This window comes from Pseudopipra pipra, chromosome 3, assembly GCF_036250125.1.
Source record: "Pseudopipra pipra isolate bDixPip1 chromosome 3, bDixPip1.hap1, whole genome shotgun sequence".
NCBI classification, from domain to species: domain Eukaryota; kingdom Metazoa; phylum Chordata; class Aves; order Passeriformes; family Pipridae; genus Pseudopipra; species Pseudopipra pipra.
This window is the reverse complement of record NC_087551.1, coordinates 41,106,846-41,122,556: the sequence shown is the minus strand read 5'-3', so window position 1 is coordinate 41,122,556 and position 15,711 is coordinate 41,106,846. Positions and strand designations below refer to the sequence as shown.

The 15,711-nt window shown below is 40.9% G+C and overlaps 1 protein-coding gene across 2 annotated transcripts in view; it reads left to right on the top strand.

Annotated features, from left to right (window-relative positions):
* The first annotated feature begins 8 nt into the window (after positions 1-8).
* The window catches only part of MAP10 (microtubule associated protein 10), a 28,515-nt gene continuing 12,812 nt past the window's right edge, over positions 9-15,711 (top strand). The window contains exons 1-2 of one of the 2 annotated variants that reach the window (XM_064648820.1): positions 9-2,904; positions 3,875-8,840. In XM_064648820.1, the coding sequence (XP_064504890.1) occupies positions 67-2,532 (2,466 nt within the window). In that variant the 5' untranslated portion in view covers positions 9-66 and the 3' untranslated portion in view covers positions 2,533-2,904; positions 3,875-8,840. Of the gene's footprint in view, positions 2,905-3,874; positions 8,841-15,711 lie in introns of those variants that run through there. The other variant, XM_064648819.1, reaches the window with a different exon arrangement.

The window sequence follows — 15,711 nt, the reverse complement described above, 5'->3', positions numbered from 1 at the left end:
CGCCTCGCCTACGCGCCTCACACCACACAGACAGAGCTCTCGCGAGAGCTGTGCCCGCGGGCCGGCATGGAGGGGCTGTTCGCGCTGGAGCTGCTGGTGGAGGCGGTGCGGGTGGCGGGGCCGGGACCCGCGGAGCACCCAGCCCCCGCGGAGCACCCAGCCCCCGCGGAGCACCCAGCCCCCGCGGAGCACCCAGCCGTGGCGCTGCGCCTCTTGGAATTCCCTACCCTGGTGCTGCGCCCCGCCGCCACCGCGCCGCCCCTGCGGCCGGGGCAGCCCTTCCCCTTCGGCCGCGGCAAGCGCTGCCTGTTCCGCTGGCGCAGGGGCTCGCTCAGCGCCGCGCTCCGCCGCCGCCCGCTCCGCGCCCTGCTTCTGGCGCTGCCCGCTGGGCTCGCCCCGGGGCCCCCCCGCCTCCTCGGCAGCTGCGCCGTCCCCCTGGCCCCTGCTGCCGCCGAGCTGCTGCACCGGCCCGGAGCGCCCGCTTCGTGCGGCCGCCGCGGCCGCTTCGCGCTGCGGGACACCGCGGGCCGCCCCGTCGGGGAGCTGGTCCTGGGCTACCGCCTCACCTGCCTGGAGGCCGGCAAGGAGCCGCCCCCGGCAAGCCCCCGCTCTGCCACGCCGTCTGCCACCTCCCCTGAGCCGGGGGACCAAGAAGAGGAGAAGGAGAAGGCGAATGAGGAGGAGGAGGAGAGTGAGGAGCTGGAAGGCAACGTCTTTTGCCCTCCGCTGCTCTATTACAGCCGTGAGCCGGCTGAGCCTCAGCGGCACCCAGCAGCGGCTGCCGCGGCGCAATGGGAGCACGTCGAGGTCAGGAGATCGCAGGAGAAAGACAAGGGCCAGAGTCCCCCGCGTCCCAGTGCCGGGCCCTCGTTGCTGCACCCCGCCAGCTCTCGACAGCTCCACAACACCCTGGGGCAGCTGCCGCTACTCAGGGCCTTGCTGGCCGAGCTGTCGGTGCTCACCCACAGCGCTGTGCCTGCTGATGCTGTCCACCCACATCTTGCCTGGCTTTACCAGGCCCCGGGGAGTGGTGGAAGGGCCTCACGACCTCCCAGCCCCTCGGCTGCCCTCAAGCCTGCAGAGGCACCTGTGAGGCCTGGTGGGAGCAGTGGAGCTGTGAGCCCCCGATTCAAACAAGGCAGGCAAGAGGCCACCCCACCAGTATCTTCTGGTGCTGGGAGAGGACCTAAGAAAGCTGTGCTCCAGGGACAGCCAGCTGCTGAAAGGAACTGCAAAGCCAAGGAGAACAGACCTCCCAGAAAGAAATTGTTGTATGGGCTGACAAATACACTGAGGCTACGGCTGCAGCAGACCAACCCCGATAAGCTGATAATTCATGAAAGGAGGGAGAAGTACAGAAAAAAGCAAATGGAGATGCTGAAGGAGAGAAGCCCCTTACTCAACAGAAAGCTGCTCAGAAATGCCGGAGAACAGCATGTGGTTTCTTGCAGGCATTGTAGCAAGAGAGACAGTTCAAAGCAGAATAATCAGTTGGATAAAATTGTCCAGACTTCATTAGAAAACAATGTTCTCTCAGAGTCCATTTCTGTGACAGTAGATGTGTCCCCAGACCTGCAGGAACAGACTATTGCAAGTTTACGGAGGAACGATGCAATTGCAAGCAAGGAACATCCATATAAAGTAACTACAACTCCCTTACCAGAGGAAACTGTGTTAAAATCTGCTCAGGAGGAAAAGTATGCAAAAGCTCAACTCCTAGCAGCGTTCCCATCAGACGCTAATGCAAAGGGAAGTAACGAGGAAGCAATACACTTAATCCATCATGAAACTACAGAGCATGATGACACGTCTGTTATAAGTGGTCATAAACCCAGCCTCAGCAGGAGTGTTGAAAACAACTCTGAGTTCATATACTCGGATGACTTTGTTGCTAGTCCTGAAAACACAGTTTATTCCGAAGATTTCACCAGTGCTGAGTGTACAGACTCGGAAGCTCTTGACAGCAGTCCTGAACCTCTGTGTCTTGAAAGCCCAAAGCGAGGTGGGTCAGATACAGAGCCAGAATCCTGCAGGTCTAGAATTTCAAAGACAAGTCAAAAAGCTGAAAGTACTTCAGATCTCGTGCCAGTTCCTTCAGCTTCATCTCCAGTCCAGTCTTCGAGGAAAAACCGTGACTTTAAAACCAGCAAAAGAACTAGTGCTGAATCCTCTGACTCACTTAACCTTGCTCAGATGGAGGCATCATTATTAGATGAAGAGGAGAAAGCCCAACAGATCAGTAAGGAAGAGAACAGGGGTGACCAACATATTAAACAAATATCAACAAGCAAACAAGTTAAATCTGCTACTGATCTGAATATAGGAAAGGGGCAGACCTCTGCAGAAGAAAAGAAGTCAGTAACTAAAGTTAGCTCTTACTTGCCATCTAACGTGTCTGATCTTGAACTTAGTGTCCTGGAAAACAGTATGTCAGACAAAAAGGAGGATTTTCTGGAAAAACTACTTGCTCCTAATCAGTACAAAGACATTAGTGAACTTGTAATAAACAAGCTCCCAGGATACACAATGTAATTACAAGTTCTCACTGTCTGGATTAAGATATGATATTTAAACTTTATGAGGCCTGTTACATGTAGCTGCAATATATACAGGATAATTTAAGACTTTATCATGCACATTTAACACATCAGTGAATTTAGTTAAGAGGTTTCTAAAATAAACTACTATTTGAATCTCTGACAAATGGCTCAAGTGGTACCTACAGCCTGACTTAAGTATCTTAACACAAAAGTAATCCAAACAGCACAGGAAACATAACTTATTGTCAAAGCAGAGATGAAGACAGAAGCAGCAAAAGCAGTCAGTACCCACAAAACTTGGCCAGGGTAGAAGTTATGCATTGCTACAGAAACAGCCAAGTACAAAATTCCTTCTTAACCAAATGTAAGTTTTTATTCCTCATGAAAATATTTCTGTGCTTCATTTTCTTTACAGGTAGTTACTTAAAACATAAGATTCACAGCTCTATACATTATTAGCTAATCTGTATAATGATGTATTTGCTTCCCTGTTCTATCACTAAATATAGTGACCAGAACTAGATAAGCCCTTTTAGAGTTTCTTAAGTTGAAGTTTCTCATTTAAGTTAGATTTTCCCAATTTTTTATAAAATAGTGTAAGAATTATCGGTGACAGTAAATCTGTATAATGTGGGAGAGTTTAAGAGGTGAATATAAGTTACTTGACCTTGAAGATAAAAGGTGTGCAAAGAGTAGGGAAGAGCACAGTAAATTTTCAATGCTTCACAACTCCCTGATTGCATTCTCTGACAGTGGGGAACGAGAGGGGGTCAGCACCCACAGTCCAGAAACTTGGAACAAACAAGCGTATTATGTCATGATTTAAAGATTCAAGAATAGGAGGAATTTGCCATGTTCCCTTTTCTGTCAAGATGGTTGAACTATTACTGATGTTTGCTTTTGATTTCTGGTTTGGTTTTTATGGCTTCCAATTTGATCATTGAACTTAATGCTTCTGATTAACTACTGAGGTTTTTTTAGAGCCCACATCCCTATTACAAATTTTAGAAACGTTCTTTGGCTTGAATCTGAAGAGGACTAAAAATTCCTGCCTTTTTAGTCTCTTGTACACCCCTTTCCATTCTCTTTGAGTAGGACATCTGTATCAGCTTTACATTCCTAGCTACCTCATCAATTAGAACATTTATGCTCAGGGTTAAATGACAGACTTACCCACTCCCCTTTTCCTTATAATTTACAATCTGACTTTTTCCACAACTTTTTTCATTTCCCACTGTAGTTTTCCATGTACTTTGCTGCAAGTACCCATGTTTACACTTCAGCATCTTGGAGGGATTTCTTCCTTTCCATCCTACTACATGTTTATTTTGTAGGAATGACAGTACCTCTCCTATTTAAAGTATGAACATCTGTGAGGATTATTCAAGTATCTAGTGTTGACTTCTGAGAACACCACTACTAATATTTTTAATCTAAAGGTAAGCAGCTGAAATTACCCATATATCAAAGGAATCTCTGGCCAGAGCAACTCTTTTATGTTATTTAGGGTGTCTCTTTCATCAGTTACAATTCTAGACCAAAATATTATTTTTCCTTTTTCTTCCAATGCCATGGACTTCTTTGATACACATGGATTCAGCCTGTCATTTTTAGATGGCAGTAACTCTGATTTTTTTGATGGAATAATGTCTTGCACTTCTTATGGGCAAAACTGTCATTAAAATACAATGCTGACCAACTATGTGTGGCTATTTAAATGAGTTGCTAACACTACAAGTCCATGATTTGAACAACATTATTTAAGAAAAGTTTATTTTAAAAATAAAAGTTTATTTTCAACTCCAAATGGGTTGAAACTGAAGGGCAAATTTCCAGTCCTTTTTCTATCCCCTATCCCATCTTCACTTTTCAATTTCCTGAAGCAAATATGGTAGGAACAATATTTCTTTTGTTTAAATAATGAAACTATTCTCAGCTTATTTTATTTGGGATAACATTTCTAATGTTTACTGTGTAATAGCATTTATAATTTTATTGGGAGAATGATGAAAATGCATCCTAGGAAGACAACAGGAGACATTACACAAGAACAGAACTGCAGCATCGTGCTTACATGTTTTAGTTTGTTTTTTTATTTTCAAATATAGACTCCAGGTAGTTAGTATTGCATGGAGAGGTTAGCAGATGGTTTCTACCATCAGGGATAATAATCTTTTCAGATATTATCTATGTTGTTGTGAGAGTAAATGAATTTTTACTCAACATTCAAACAGCAACTCTCAGTCAACAAAAGTGCAAAAGAACTTTTCATCACTGATTTATTATTGAAAACTCATAAACTAATATATTGGCAAGACATATCTGCTAAAGACAAGAGGTTTCTATATGTCAGCCCAACATAACAAAACAGATATGTTTGCTATCAGTACAAAATAAGAAAAAATTGGCAGCAACAAATTCCATTTTGTACAAATCGTGTAGTAATCTGCACTCAGCAACATTATACTAGCTAGCCAATTTTATCATTATAACTTGCATCCTGTACCCCCATTATCAGGTTGTTAACATCAGAGGCTTAATAAGAGATTTCTCTAATGGAAGTATTGTACCATTCTTTCATAAAGATATAATTTCTAACCTGTGAGGGCTAAATTTCATAGATCATGTTTGTGCAGGGGACATGGCAATATGCTGGGAGAAGCAAATAATAGTAGCATATACTCCACAGGTCTTGCACAACCATCCCAGAAGTAGCATAAATATTTAAGAATACATGGTCTCATTGACTCATTACCTCTAAAAATTTCCTTGCTCCACACCATTAAACAGTAAACTATGATTACTTCAAGTTTTATATTGTTGTAAACTTTAAAACTTTAAACTTTACTATAGAGAAATTAAAATGTGAGAAGTAATTACTTAATATTGATCCTCACTAAGCAAAGCCATCTAACTTCTTCCTTTAGACTTGTTACTTTAGCAACATTGCTCTGAATCTGTACAATATTCTAGAAATAAGGTAGGTGGGTGGTCAAAACCATAATTTTGTTGCTTAAGTTAAGGGTTGTTAAATCATATAAAACTAAACTTCATGTTTTACAGCAAGACCCAAAATGAGAAATAAACTCATGCATACACATATTAATTCAGAATTTATGACCCTAAAACAAGTCTTCTATGACTGTTTTTTAAACAGTTATTTCAGTGTCCTATTTATTAAAATGAATTTCGATAGCCAGCACTGTATAACTGATGGTGCAATGAGAAGAGCAGGATACCAAACACTGATGGTTTCTGCCGCTTTACCCCTTCTATTGTAACCTTCCTCCTGCTGCCAAGTACTTCTCAGTCTTAACACTCGGTGACTAAGAACAGTGTTCAAAAGGCCCAGCTAGGCATGTTTCCTCCATTTCTTTATTCCTCAGCTCTCAGTACTCTGATTAGATGACACAATTTCTTTTCTGTTTGTGATTTCTCTGGTGATAGTTCCTACTGCCTATTTTACTATTTGTAATCCCTTCATCATTTTGAAAGTCCTTTTCCTCAGTTTCCTGAAGTTACATCCAGGCTTGGTAACTGTGCGACTGAACTTTTGACTCATTCTTACTGCTTTCATTTTTCTAGGTTCCAGTATTTTATGATGCCTGGTATTGTAATAATTTTGTTTCTCTTTGTATAAGTGCTGCTCAGAGTTAGATGCTGATTGTTATTTAGAAATCTTTGGGACTTTGCTTTCCTTGTCTCATCATTTGTCACCATTTTAATACTTGCTTAGCTTTTATTGTCTAGAAAGAAGTCAAATCATTGAATCTCATATTCACATCCTTAAAAGGTTTTGTTGACTTCTAGGTGCAGGACCTTCACCAGCTCCTATGTAACACCACTCACTCGGAGCTGCAGAAAAAACAGGACTGTGAACATTTGCCCATGGTTATCAGACATCAGGTTTCTCTAGCTCTACCAAACCCTGCCATTAATCCTTTTCTAAAGTTTTGATTTCCAAATTAATCTTTCTTTTAAGATGACTGAGGCCATATCTGCAAGAACAGATGCTGGCTTTAATTTAACATGCATTTAGAGCTAACGGCACTCACATCTGCTATAGCTAAGGTTTGCTACCAGCTGGCTACTTGCATATTCTGTCCTCGCTTTCAGTCAGTATACTGCTCGATTTTAATTTCAGTTTTGTTCACATTCAGGTTCTTCCCTCATTTTAAATTCCTTGTATGCATGCAGTTCTGTTGTGTTGAAGTCACCCAGACAAGCTGCAACTTCACTGCCTTTTTCTTGTTTGGCATTGACATTTACCTGTATTAAACTGTTTTTTGTTTTGGCTTGGCTTTTATGGTTTCACTTGCCTGAATTTTATATGACAACTGCAATGTAAACCTCCCCGGACTTCACGGAATTGTTTGCATTTTCCCAGAAGGGTAGTCAGTGTTCTCTATTGTTTTCTAGAGGATGAATTTGAATGTCTCATGCCGGAGAAAACAGTATTAATCTTCAATCCTGCGGAGACCTCTGCAAGTGATTCATTTACCGCTTGTTTAAAATAAAATGGCTTCGCAGAGGAATGTTTAAATAACATTTGAAATACACATTACTCCTAACTCAGTGAACATTTAAAGGATTGATTCAGGTACAGTTTATACAAAAACCCCTAGCCAAACAAGCCCACCCTACCTCCTCAAACAACAGAAAAAACCCACAAAACTAAAATGTTAATTAGAAATATTCAGATGTCTATTATATATATTTATTCTAATCATAGACATTTTACAAACATTCTGGATGATAGCCTATAAATTTTCATCCATGCCTTCACGTTCTTTATGTATCAATTAACAGTAGGTAGCTTGGTTTTTTAATGGAAGTAAAGGTATTTAAATTATCAAATCCCCTGAAATTCCATGAGAATTAGTCACCTCAAAAAAGGTTGCAGAATGGAAACCCATGCAGAGGACTCTAACCATATTATCTCTTGGAATGCAAAAGTGTTTTTGAAAGTAGATAAGTCATGCCTCAACAAATATTTTCAGAGGCATTTGGAAAGTTTAGTGGTATCATGATTGAAAGAAACTCCCTTGGTGTCAATGAAATTCCAGCTCTTTTTCTCTTGTCTTTAACTGTTTGCAGATTCAGTATTTTTCTGTCTCTTATGCTTATGTACTAAGAATATATAACCTTTGACTCTTCTCTAAGTTTCAATGCCAACAGGATATCCAGAACCATATTTCAGGGACATCTCCCACTGCCTGCCCTGTTGTGCCTTTCATCTTGATGCCTTGCCTGTTCCAGCTTCTTCTCATCACGTATTTCATGCCATCTTTAGAATTCATCTTGCCCTACTTATCATTCAGGAAAACTCCAGACACTTCTCAGACACCTTCACTGATTTGTTCTCATCTTTGATATGAAATTAAAGTTCTGCCCGTTGTCTGCTGGGCTCTGCATGGTTTATCCCCTTCCTGCTTCTATGAACCTTAGTTTCCTACTCTCTACCCATTTCTATGTAATTCTAACTTCACCCATCTTCAAACAAAAAATCTAGAAATTGCTGTACATCTCTGTTTCCTTCCTTCATGTCACTCCTGCTCTTTCTGCCTGTGGGTAACTGTATTGCCTAGAGTTCTTGTCCACAGGAATATGCCAGACATAAAATTTAAGACAGAAACCATCAGATCATGGTCTGACCTTCTCTACATTGCAGTCCTTAACATTTCTTATGCTTACTCCTGATTGCTGGTGTCAACACTGGGATAAGACTAAGCTAATAATAATGCTGATCAAAATTTAATGTCATATGTAGTGAAGGAAACTCTTCAGGATACACGGTCAAACCTTGCTAATATCGAACACAATATGAGGGGAACTGATATAACATGGGATGCAGTTTTAATTTTCTTATCCACAACTCTAACAAGACTCAGCAAAAGAATTATTGTAGGCAAGAGAATCTGTTTGTTAGCAGCCTTTTGATTGTTGCAGGTCTCTCATCTCCTGCTGCTTCTGTAATGCTACTCTACAGCCCTCCAGACACTGTGCATTTTTATTTGTACAGTGGAATAGATGCATAGGTTTTCTTCAAAACAAGCATCCAACCAGTTGTTCAGGGACCTTCAACAGAAAGGCAAGACCCCAAACTCAAGGTACTTCAGTACATTTCCTACATACCCATTCAAAGCCTTTTATCAATAGGAAATTTGGTTAATTTTCAATAAGACCAGCAGATTCACTGACTTGCTGCTTCCCTGGTATTCATCACTGTTACAACACCACTTTTTAACTGCATTTTTTTTTGCAAATTTTTAGCTGTTGATTAAAATCTGTCACATCACACACATGCCATGTGGATTTAGTATGGGTTGATACAGTCAAGGGCTGCATCCAGGAAAGCACTAATTGCAACAGTGTCCTAACTGAAATTTGCCTTCTGTTTTTCTGAAGCCTTATAGCAGTATAGTAGTCAGCTAAAGAAATATCCCTTGTCAGCTGCTGGCATTACATTTATATGTCCAGAACAATGAGTAAGGGCCAAACTTAGAGGAGTTTGGTGTCGAGGGCTAAGTTTCAGTTGTTCCTCTGAAACTTTATTTGCTTCTTTTAAAGTCTTAAAATGGAACTGAAATTCTGTTTCCCCAAGCTCTGTGAGATTTCTAAAATACAAAAGGGAAGACAAAAACTAATTTTCTAGAATGTGTCCCTGTCTTCTTAAACACACACCAAACCTAAGCACAGGAAAATTATTCAAGGAATGTTTACAGAAACCATTTGAGAAATATTTCTAAGCACTTTCCCATTCCACTTAGCATACCAAATAATTTGAGAACAGCTTCCTTCACTGTATTTATTACTTCTACTTCTAATCTCAATAGGAAGAACTGTGAAGATAAGCATTTTGTTTTGTTTTGAGTTTAGCAATAATGTAGATCCCAGCAGTCCTGCTTTTACTGGAGCTGTCTCACACAGGTCTGCCAACAGTTCTGCAACTGGAGTAAATACCAAAGTTGTAGATCAGATGTACAGCATAAAGCAGAGTAAAACTGTACTGATGCAATAGCAACAAGACTTTGATCCCTGCACTCTGGGTCAAAGAAAGTATGTTTTTCTGGAATAGCCCCATAGGCCTTGCATTTTCACCTGCAGGACATTAAAATGAAGACAGACAAGAACAGGAAGGAGGGAGTAAGTTTTAGGGACAAGTCCCTCTTGGACAGAATCTAGTTTCATTTGCTTCTCCCCTGGCTAACTTTAATATCTCAACTTGTCTTTCAATTACCTTCCTGATTGTACAAGGAAGAATTTGTCTTCTAAGATAATCTGGATAAAAATTACATTTTTACCATCCCTACACAAAACACAATTTGCTGATCTTTTCTCTTTCTTTTCAGTTTGGGAGTTGTTCTGGACAAAAAGTTAAAAACAAGCACAAAAACACACACACCATCAAATACCCTTTGATACTGCAATTAAAGACAACAGAGTAAAGCAAAAGCAACCAAAGAAGCAAAGAGGAAAGCTCTGCCACTCTAAGTTTAGAAACTGATATACAGTCACCAGCAGTGACAGGGATTACTTGTTCTCTCTTTTTTATCACTTCCTGACAGGCATTGGGGAACATCAACAAGACTTTTAGGCACATCTGGAGGTTAAGTGCAAAAATGTTTCATGAAGTAAATGAGTTTCTCAAATGCATCAGCTATGAAACCTCCTGTCCCCACTCCAGCAAGTGGTCAGGCAATCCATCAGATACCACATCATGCATTATTACACTCTATTTTCCAAAAGCTGTCGTGATTGTCCTCAGTGCCTGTCTCTAAGTAGGCAGCTGGTTCTGTCTTTCAGTACCATGCTCATTACTCCTGAAGAGACCTAAATAGTTTTGTTCATTTCTGCATGAAAGCTCCCCCTCGCCATTTACTCAGAGCAGGCCAGGTACCTGCTCTCAAAAGAATCTTCTGCAATCACTTTATCTCCTATTCCTTCATTATTTCACATGCAGACACAGAACCAGCTACAAGAAAAAGGCCAAGCTCCCACTTCTTCACATACATGACCAAAAGGGAAAAGACCTACAAGGACATAGGGAGAGAGGGAAGCAGGGTCCAGCCCATGCCTTCAACTTTAATGGGCTTCAGTGATCATCTTCCCTTTCTGTCATGGATAGGCCTGGAGCTCATGACACAGAGTTCTTCTAAGCCCAGCACAGTAAGTATATTTCCAGGCCCAAAAGGTCCTAAGCAAGAGTTTCAGAAGTATGAAGTGTGTTGATGCACGTCCTCTCAGTGTGTATCCTTTCTTGCCTTCCATAAACCTGTGATAGTCAGCAGACTTTTTTCATGTGTTCTGTTAATATCTTCTACTCTAACCTCCCAGTCTGGGTATCCTGTCCCACAGTCTGGAAGGTATTTGCCTCAGGATAAGCGTTACTTACGTTGCACTTACCGATATGATGAGACTGTGTGATTTGAATTACCTCTCTGATTGGATTACAGTTTTTACAGTCTCAGAAATTCTGATTTTTTAATAACGATGCACTAGTTTATTGTGGTTATAAAGCTGTTAGGGTCTTGTGGAAGTTTATTACTTTACATGGATTAGTAAATACTGAAGCAATTCTTTTTACATTATTTAAAGACTAAGATTTGTATAGTAAACATTTGCAAAGTACATGTTGCAATTGTCCCAGTAGCATTAGCACAAACATAGTCTGCTGCAATCCAGAACAGAATATGTGGACATAACAATTAGTAACCATCTGGTGACCTGGCACTTGCTGGTACAGGAATGAAATTTTAATTAAGTTGTATTATCAGAAAGTGTAAGTGACAGCTCCCACTTGAAACCCTAGAGCCAGTAAACTGTCCAAATAAAGAGAAGGATGTCACCCAGTTAATGGTTAGATCACACTGCTTGATTACATACTTTGTAAGTAATGTGCTCCCTTCCCATGTTCTTGGGCACAGACTGCTTATGCATTTGGATTTTTAAGAAGAACTGGTCATATGGCAGGTAAATTGGGAATCACACTGCAGTTTACTGAGAACAGGACAATACAATAGATGAATCACCCACTTCCCAGGTTTGACAAGCCAGGACTGCATCCTGTGCAAGATAAAAAGAAAAGCCCAAATGAAAAGCTGTATTCTAACAAGGCTGTGCAGCTAGCACTGCATCTGCATTTGGCTTTTCCTGGAGCTGTGAAACAAAGCTCAGAAGTGCAAGAAAAATTATTCTCTCCTACCCCAACACTCAACTTACAATCAGTGATTCAGGTGGTGGTCTTCAGGGTCCCAGAATACCAGCCCATCAGCACTGGATGAACAAGCCCCAGATTTCCCATCCTCTCTTGGCCATTGGTAACTATTATTGCTGTGATTGTTTTCTTTAACATTTAGTATATAACACTAAGGGTCTGTCAAAAAAAAAATATCAGTCACCTCATCCCAAAATTCCTCATCTTTTCTACATTACAGTTGAGTTATAGTTCTAGTTCCATTGAAGACATCAACTCTGCAGGTACTGACCCATGAAAGTTATTACAGATCTCAATTTTGTAGCCAATAAACCAATTTGTGATTCAATCACAAGCACCTGGAGAAGATCTGGTCTGCTTCAACCATCTCCAGTTGTCTAAAACAGAATCAGAATTTACAAATAAGAAAATTAAATCCAGATTGTGACCCTTTGCACTTTGAGTTAATCCAAGAACAATTCCACAGATCCACTCTATTGAAGAGAGTTACAGTCTCAGTCTTTGGAGAATTTCTTCAGTGCACATTCACAATATGCAGATACACTTGATTTTGCAACCTTAAAGTATCCATCAGCTTAAGATGGAAAGTAGAGAATTTCTCTGCATTCGTTTTTAAAACTTCAGCAATTCTCCTCTTTTAGCAGAAGTGACTGCACAGACAGAAATCACTGCCATCTTCCACACAACCAAACAATCACAGCCTTTAGATTGAGCGTCATTGCATGAATATAATATTGGTTATTCTTTATACTTTTGGGGCACGTTGTGTTAAGTAATATATTTTTCACTCATAAAATTATTTCTCACAGGCCCTATGATTAGTAAGGCAGCAAGCTTTGTACAAAGAGAAACTATTTTCAATGTTGAAAAACCCAACATAAATTGACTCCACTCCTAAATTCAAGCAAACATCAGTAGCATAATCCTTTTCTCAGAGTAAGCTCTACTCGGAAACTAAATGGCCAAAGTGCTCCCAAGGGCAACAATTAATATTTTAGCCAGTGGATTCATTTGGGGAGACTCTTGTAAATTTAATGAATTCCCCAGTAGTCAATCCATCATAGTCACTAATATGCTGGCAATCTTGCTACTGATAATGTTTCCAATACATTATAAGCTCTCATTTATTGCCTTAAATTTTAATTCAATGAATTCTGCGTGTGAGCTCTTCTCAGATGGTGATACTTTGTGCTAATGCAATCAGAGATGGGCCATTTGGGAGCATAACAAGACTGAACTTGGTACACTTGGCACGATGTCACTGGGAAGGCAGGACATTTCTCACCCAAGCTTCTGTTCTTTATCTCTTACCTCCCTAATATTTGTGCCTCTAAACTAACATATAATTGGATCTACCCCTTCTGGGCTTCATTTTATGGATTAGAGGAAAGCACAGGGGAGAGGTCAGAGTGAAAACTCAGGCTCCCTATGTATTCAGCCAGCTTTTGGACATGAATATGGAAGTGCTGAAATCAGCAGTGACATACAGAACTACAGGCAATAGTGCTTGAAAGACTCAAGAATTCATCTAACCTATCCCCTTGCCCTAAGGCAAAAATCAACTTGTAACTATATCAGTCCTGACAGATTTTTGTCTAGCTCATTAAAAAAAAAACCACCAACAGTAAGAGATTATGCATCTTCCCCAGGCAATATGTCCAGTGCTTAATTATCCTGAATGTTAAAAGTTTTTCCCAGTGTCAAACCTTGGTGTCCCCTGATACGATTTAAGTCCATTATTTTCCATCTTATACACTACAGACAAAAAGAATTTTTTCCCTTCCTTTTTAAGGGAGCTTTCTGTGTACTTGCCGTTCCTCTTGGTTTTTCTCTGGACCAAGCAAGCACAGCTCTTTCAGCCTTCCCTCACAGGCCACTGGTCATTCTTCTTGTTTCCAATTACAGCTGTACCCATCTTCCTTGGGATACAGTACCCTGAGCTATACACTGTCACTTCTGTGGAAGTTTCCCTAGGACCTAGTAGATAGGAAGCACTACCTTACACATATTTCAGTCTCTCCCTGTTTACAATTATCTGCAAGTATAATACACATGCTTCCTCTTCTATCAATTAGCTGTTAATGAAAAGATTAAGTGTGCCCAGAGTCATAACAGATCCTTACAGTGCCTCAGTACTGCTTACCACCATTTGGTCAGTGACCTGTGGGGAACTGCACTGAGAACACAAAACCATGAGAAATTTCATATCCAGAGCATGTTTCTCCAGCTTATCTGCAGGAATGTCAGAGCATCCTAATGTCAGGGCTCATGACATCTATTGATTCTCCCCTATCAAAACTGCCTGTTACCTGGTCATAGAAAAAAATAGATTAGTCTGATATAATTTGTTCTTGACAAGTCCATGCTGGCTAATACTCATTTCCTTGTTAACTTCCAAGCACTTACGTAATGTTTACGTGATTATTTGTTACAACATTTTTTCTCTTGGATTTCAAAAGGAAAACAGTCAAGCAACATGCTTCAATCAGTAGTAATGACATTATGTCCAGAAAAACAAATTATGAGTAAGGGAATAAAACATAACCCAGTGGCATATGTCTATAAGCAACCAAAATTCTAATAGGTCAAAGTGCAGTTGAATGGAAAAAAATACAGAATAAAGGCTTTAAAGTGAGACTAAATAAATCCTTTTATGTTCCTTACTCATCTTTAATCATTGTTAAGGTAAACCCATCAGAACACTTAATAATGATAGCATTAAGCCATAGCAGTATGATCAGACTCCTTCAAATCCCTGAACGACTTCACCTTAACAGGATAATTTAACCATTATAAAGCTACAAGACATGCAGTTCGAGAAGCTCTAAAGAGAAGTAAGTATTTACATGAGTGAGAATAGAGGTTGTATTTCCACTAATTAGACAATGCATTTCTGTGTAGGCTGGAAATGACTTATGGTACAGATTTCTTACCATCAGTGCTTAGGAAGAAATTTCCTTCCAGGTGTAGTCAGGAAGAGCATCAGCTCTTGCTGTTAACAGGAAAACTCAGAAAGGAATTCAAATGCTTATGGGGACATAATACTTAGACTATGTCAAAAATAATACACTAAGCAGTGCCAGAGCACAGAGCTGTGCCCTGGTGAATGAACAGCCATGCCATTTAACAGCTTGCACCTCACCAGCTGGCTTTAGTTGCACTCAGCAGCCCTGTCCCACATGTGCAGGCTTGGGCTGGGGGCAGTATGGGCTGGGGGCAGCTCCCAGAAAGCAGACCACATAAGACTGTCCCTGTCTAGAAGAAAAAGAATCTGAAGATGTTGAAATGATCACGACTCTGCCACTGGGCTGGAAGATGGAGTAAACACAGCCTGTTGTATTTACTGTTAGATATGTAGCCTTGGAGATCAGCCTGGAAACAGAAAAGGTTTCCCAAAGTGGTATAAAGCACCTCACTGAGAATTTGGACAAGCTCAGAGCATGTCTCTACCCAGTCCCTCAGTGCCGTCTCAATGCTGTACTTTTGGTTTAGCCTGGAAGTAGCTTGCTCTCTGCTCACCACATCAAAAGGCCAGGCTGGGCATCCCATGGTTCATACAGAAAGGGCAGGGAAAAGGACCCAAATCCTTACAAGCCTTGCCCGTGGATCCTAGTGGCTGTCTGGGTAGAGTAGTACGCCTCCCTTTTTTTCCCCATTCAAAAACTGCATTTTGCTCTTCAGTTTATGGGAGATCCCAGTATGCAGTCTAGGAGAGATTGGTATAAACCCATTTTCCCTATGAGAGCATATCTCAAGTGATCTTTCTTCCCAAAAGGATAGGGCCCCTCCAAATCCCAGCTTTCATGGTAGAAAGTCATGAATGTAGCTGGAAGAGCAAATATTGCAGGTCTTCACATGAACTTGAGAAATAAAGCAGAAGGTGAAACTAAAATGTTCATGCTTCCAGATCCCACTGTCTCCAGTCTTCACCTCTTTTTGGATCTGAAACCTCCA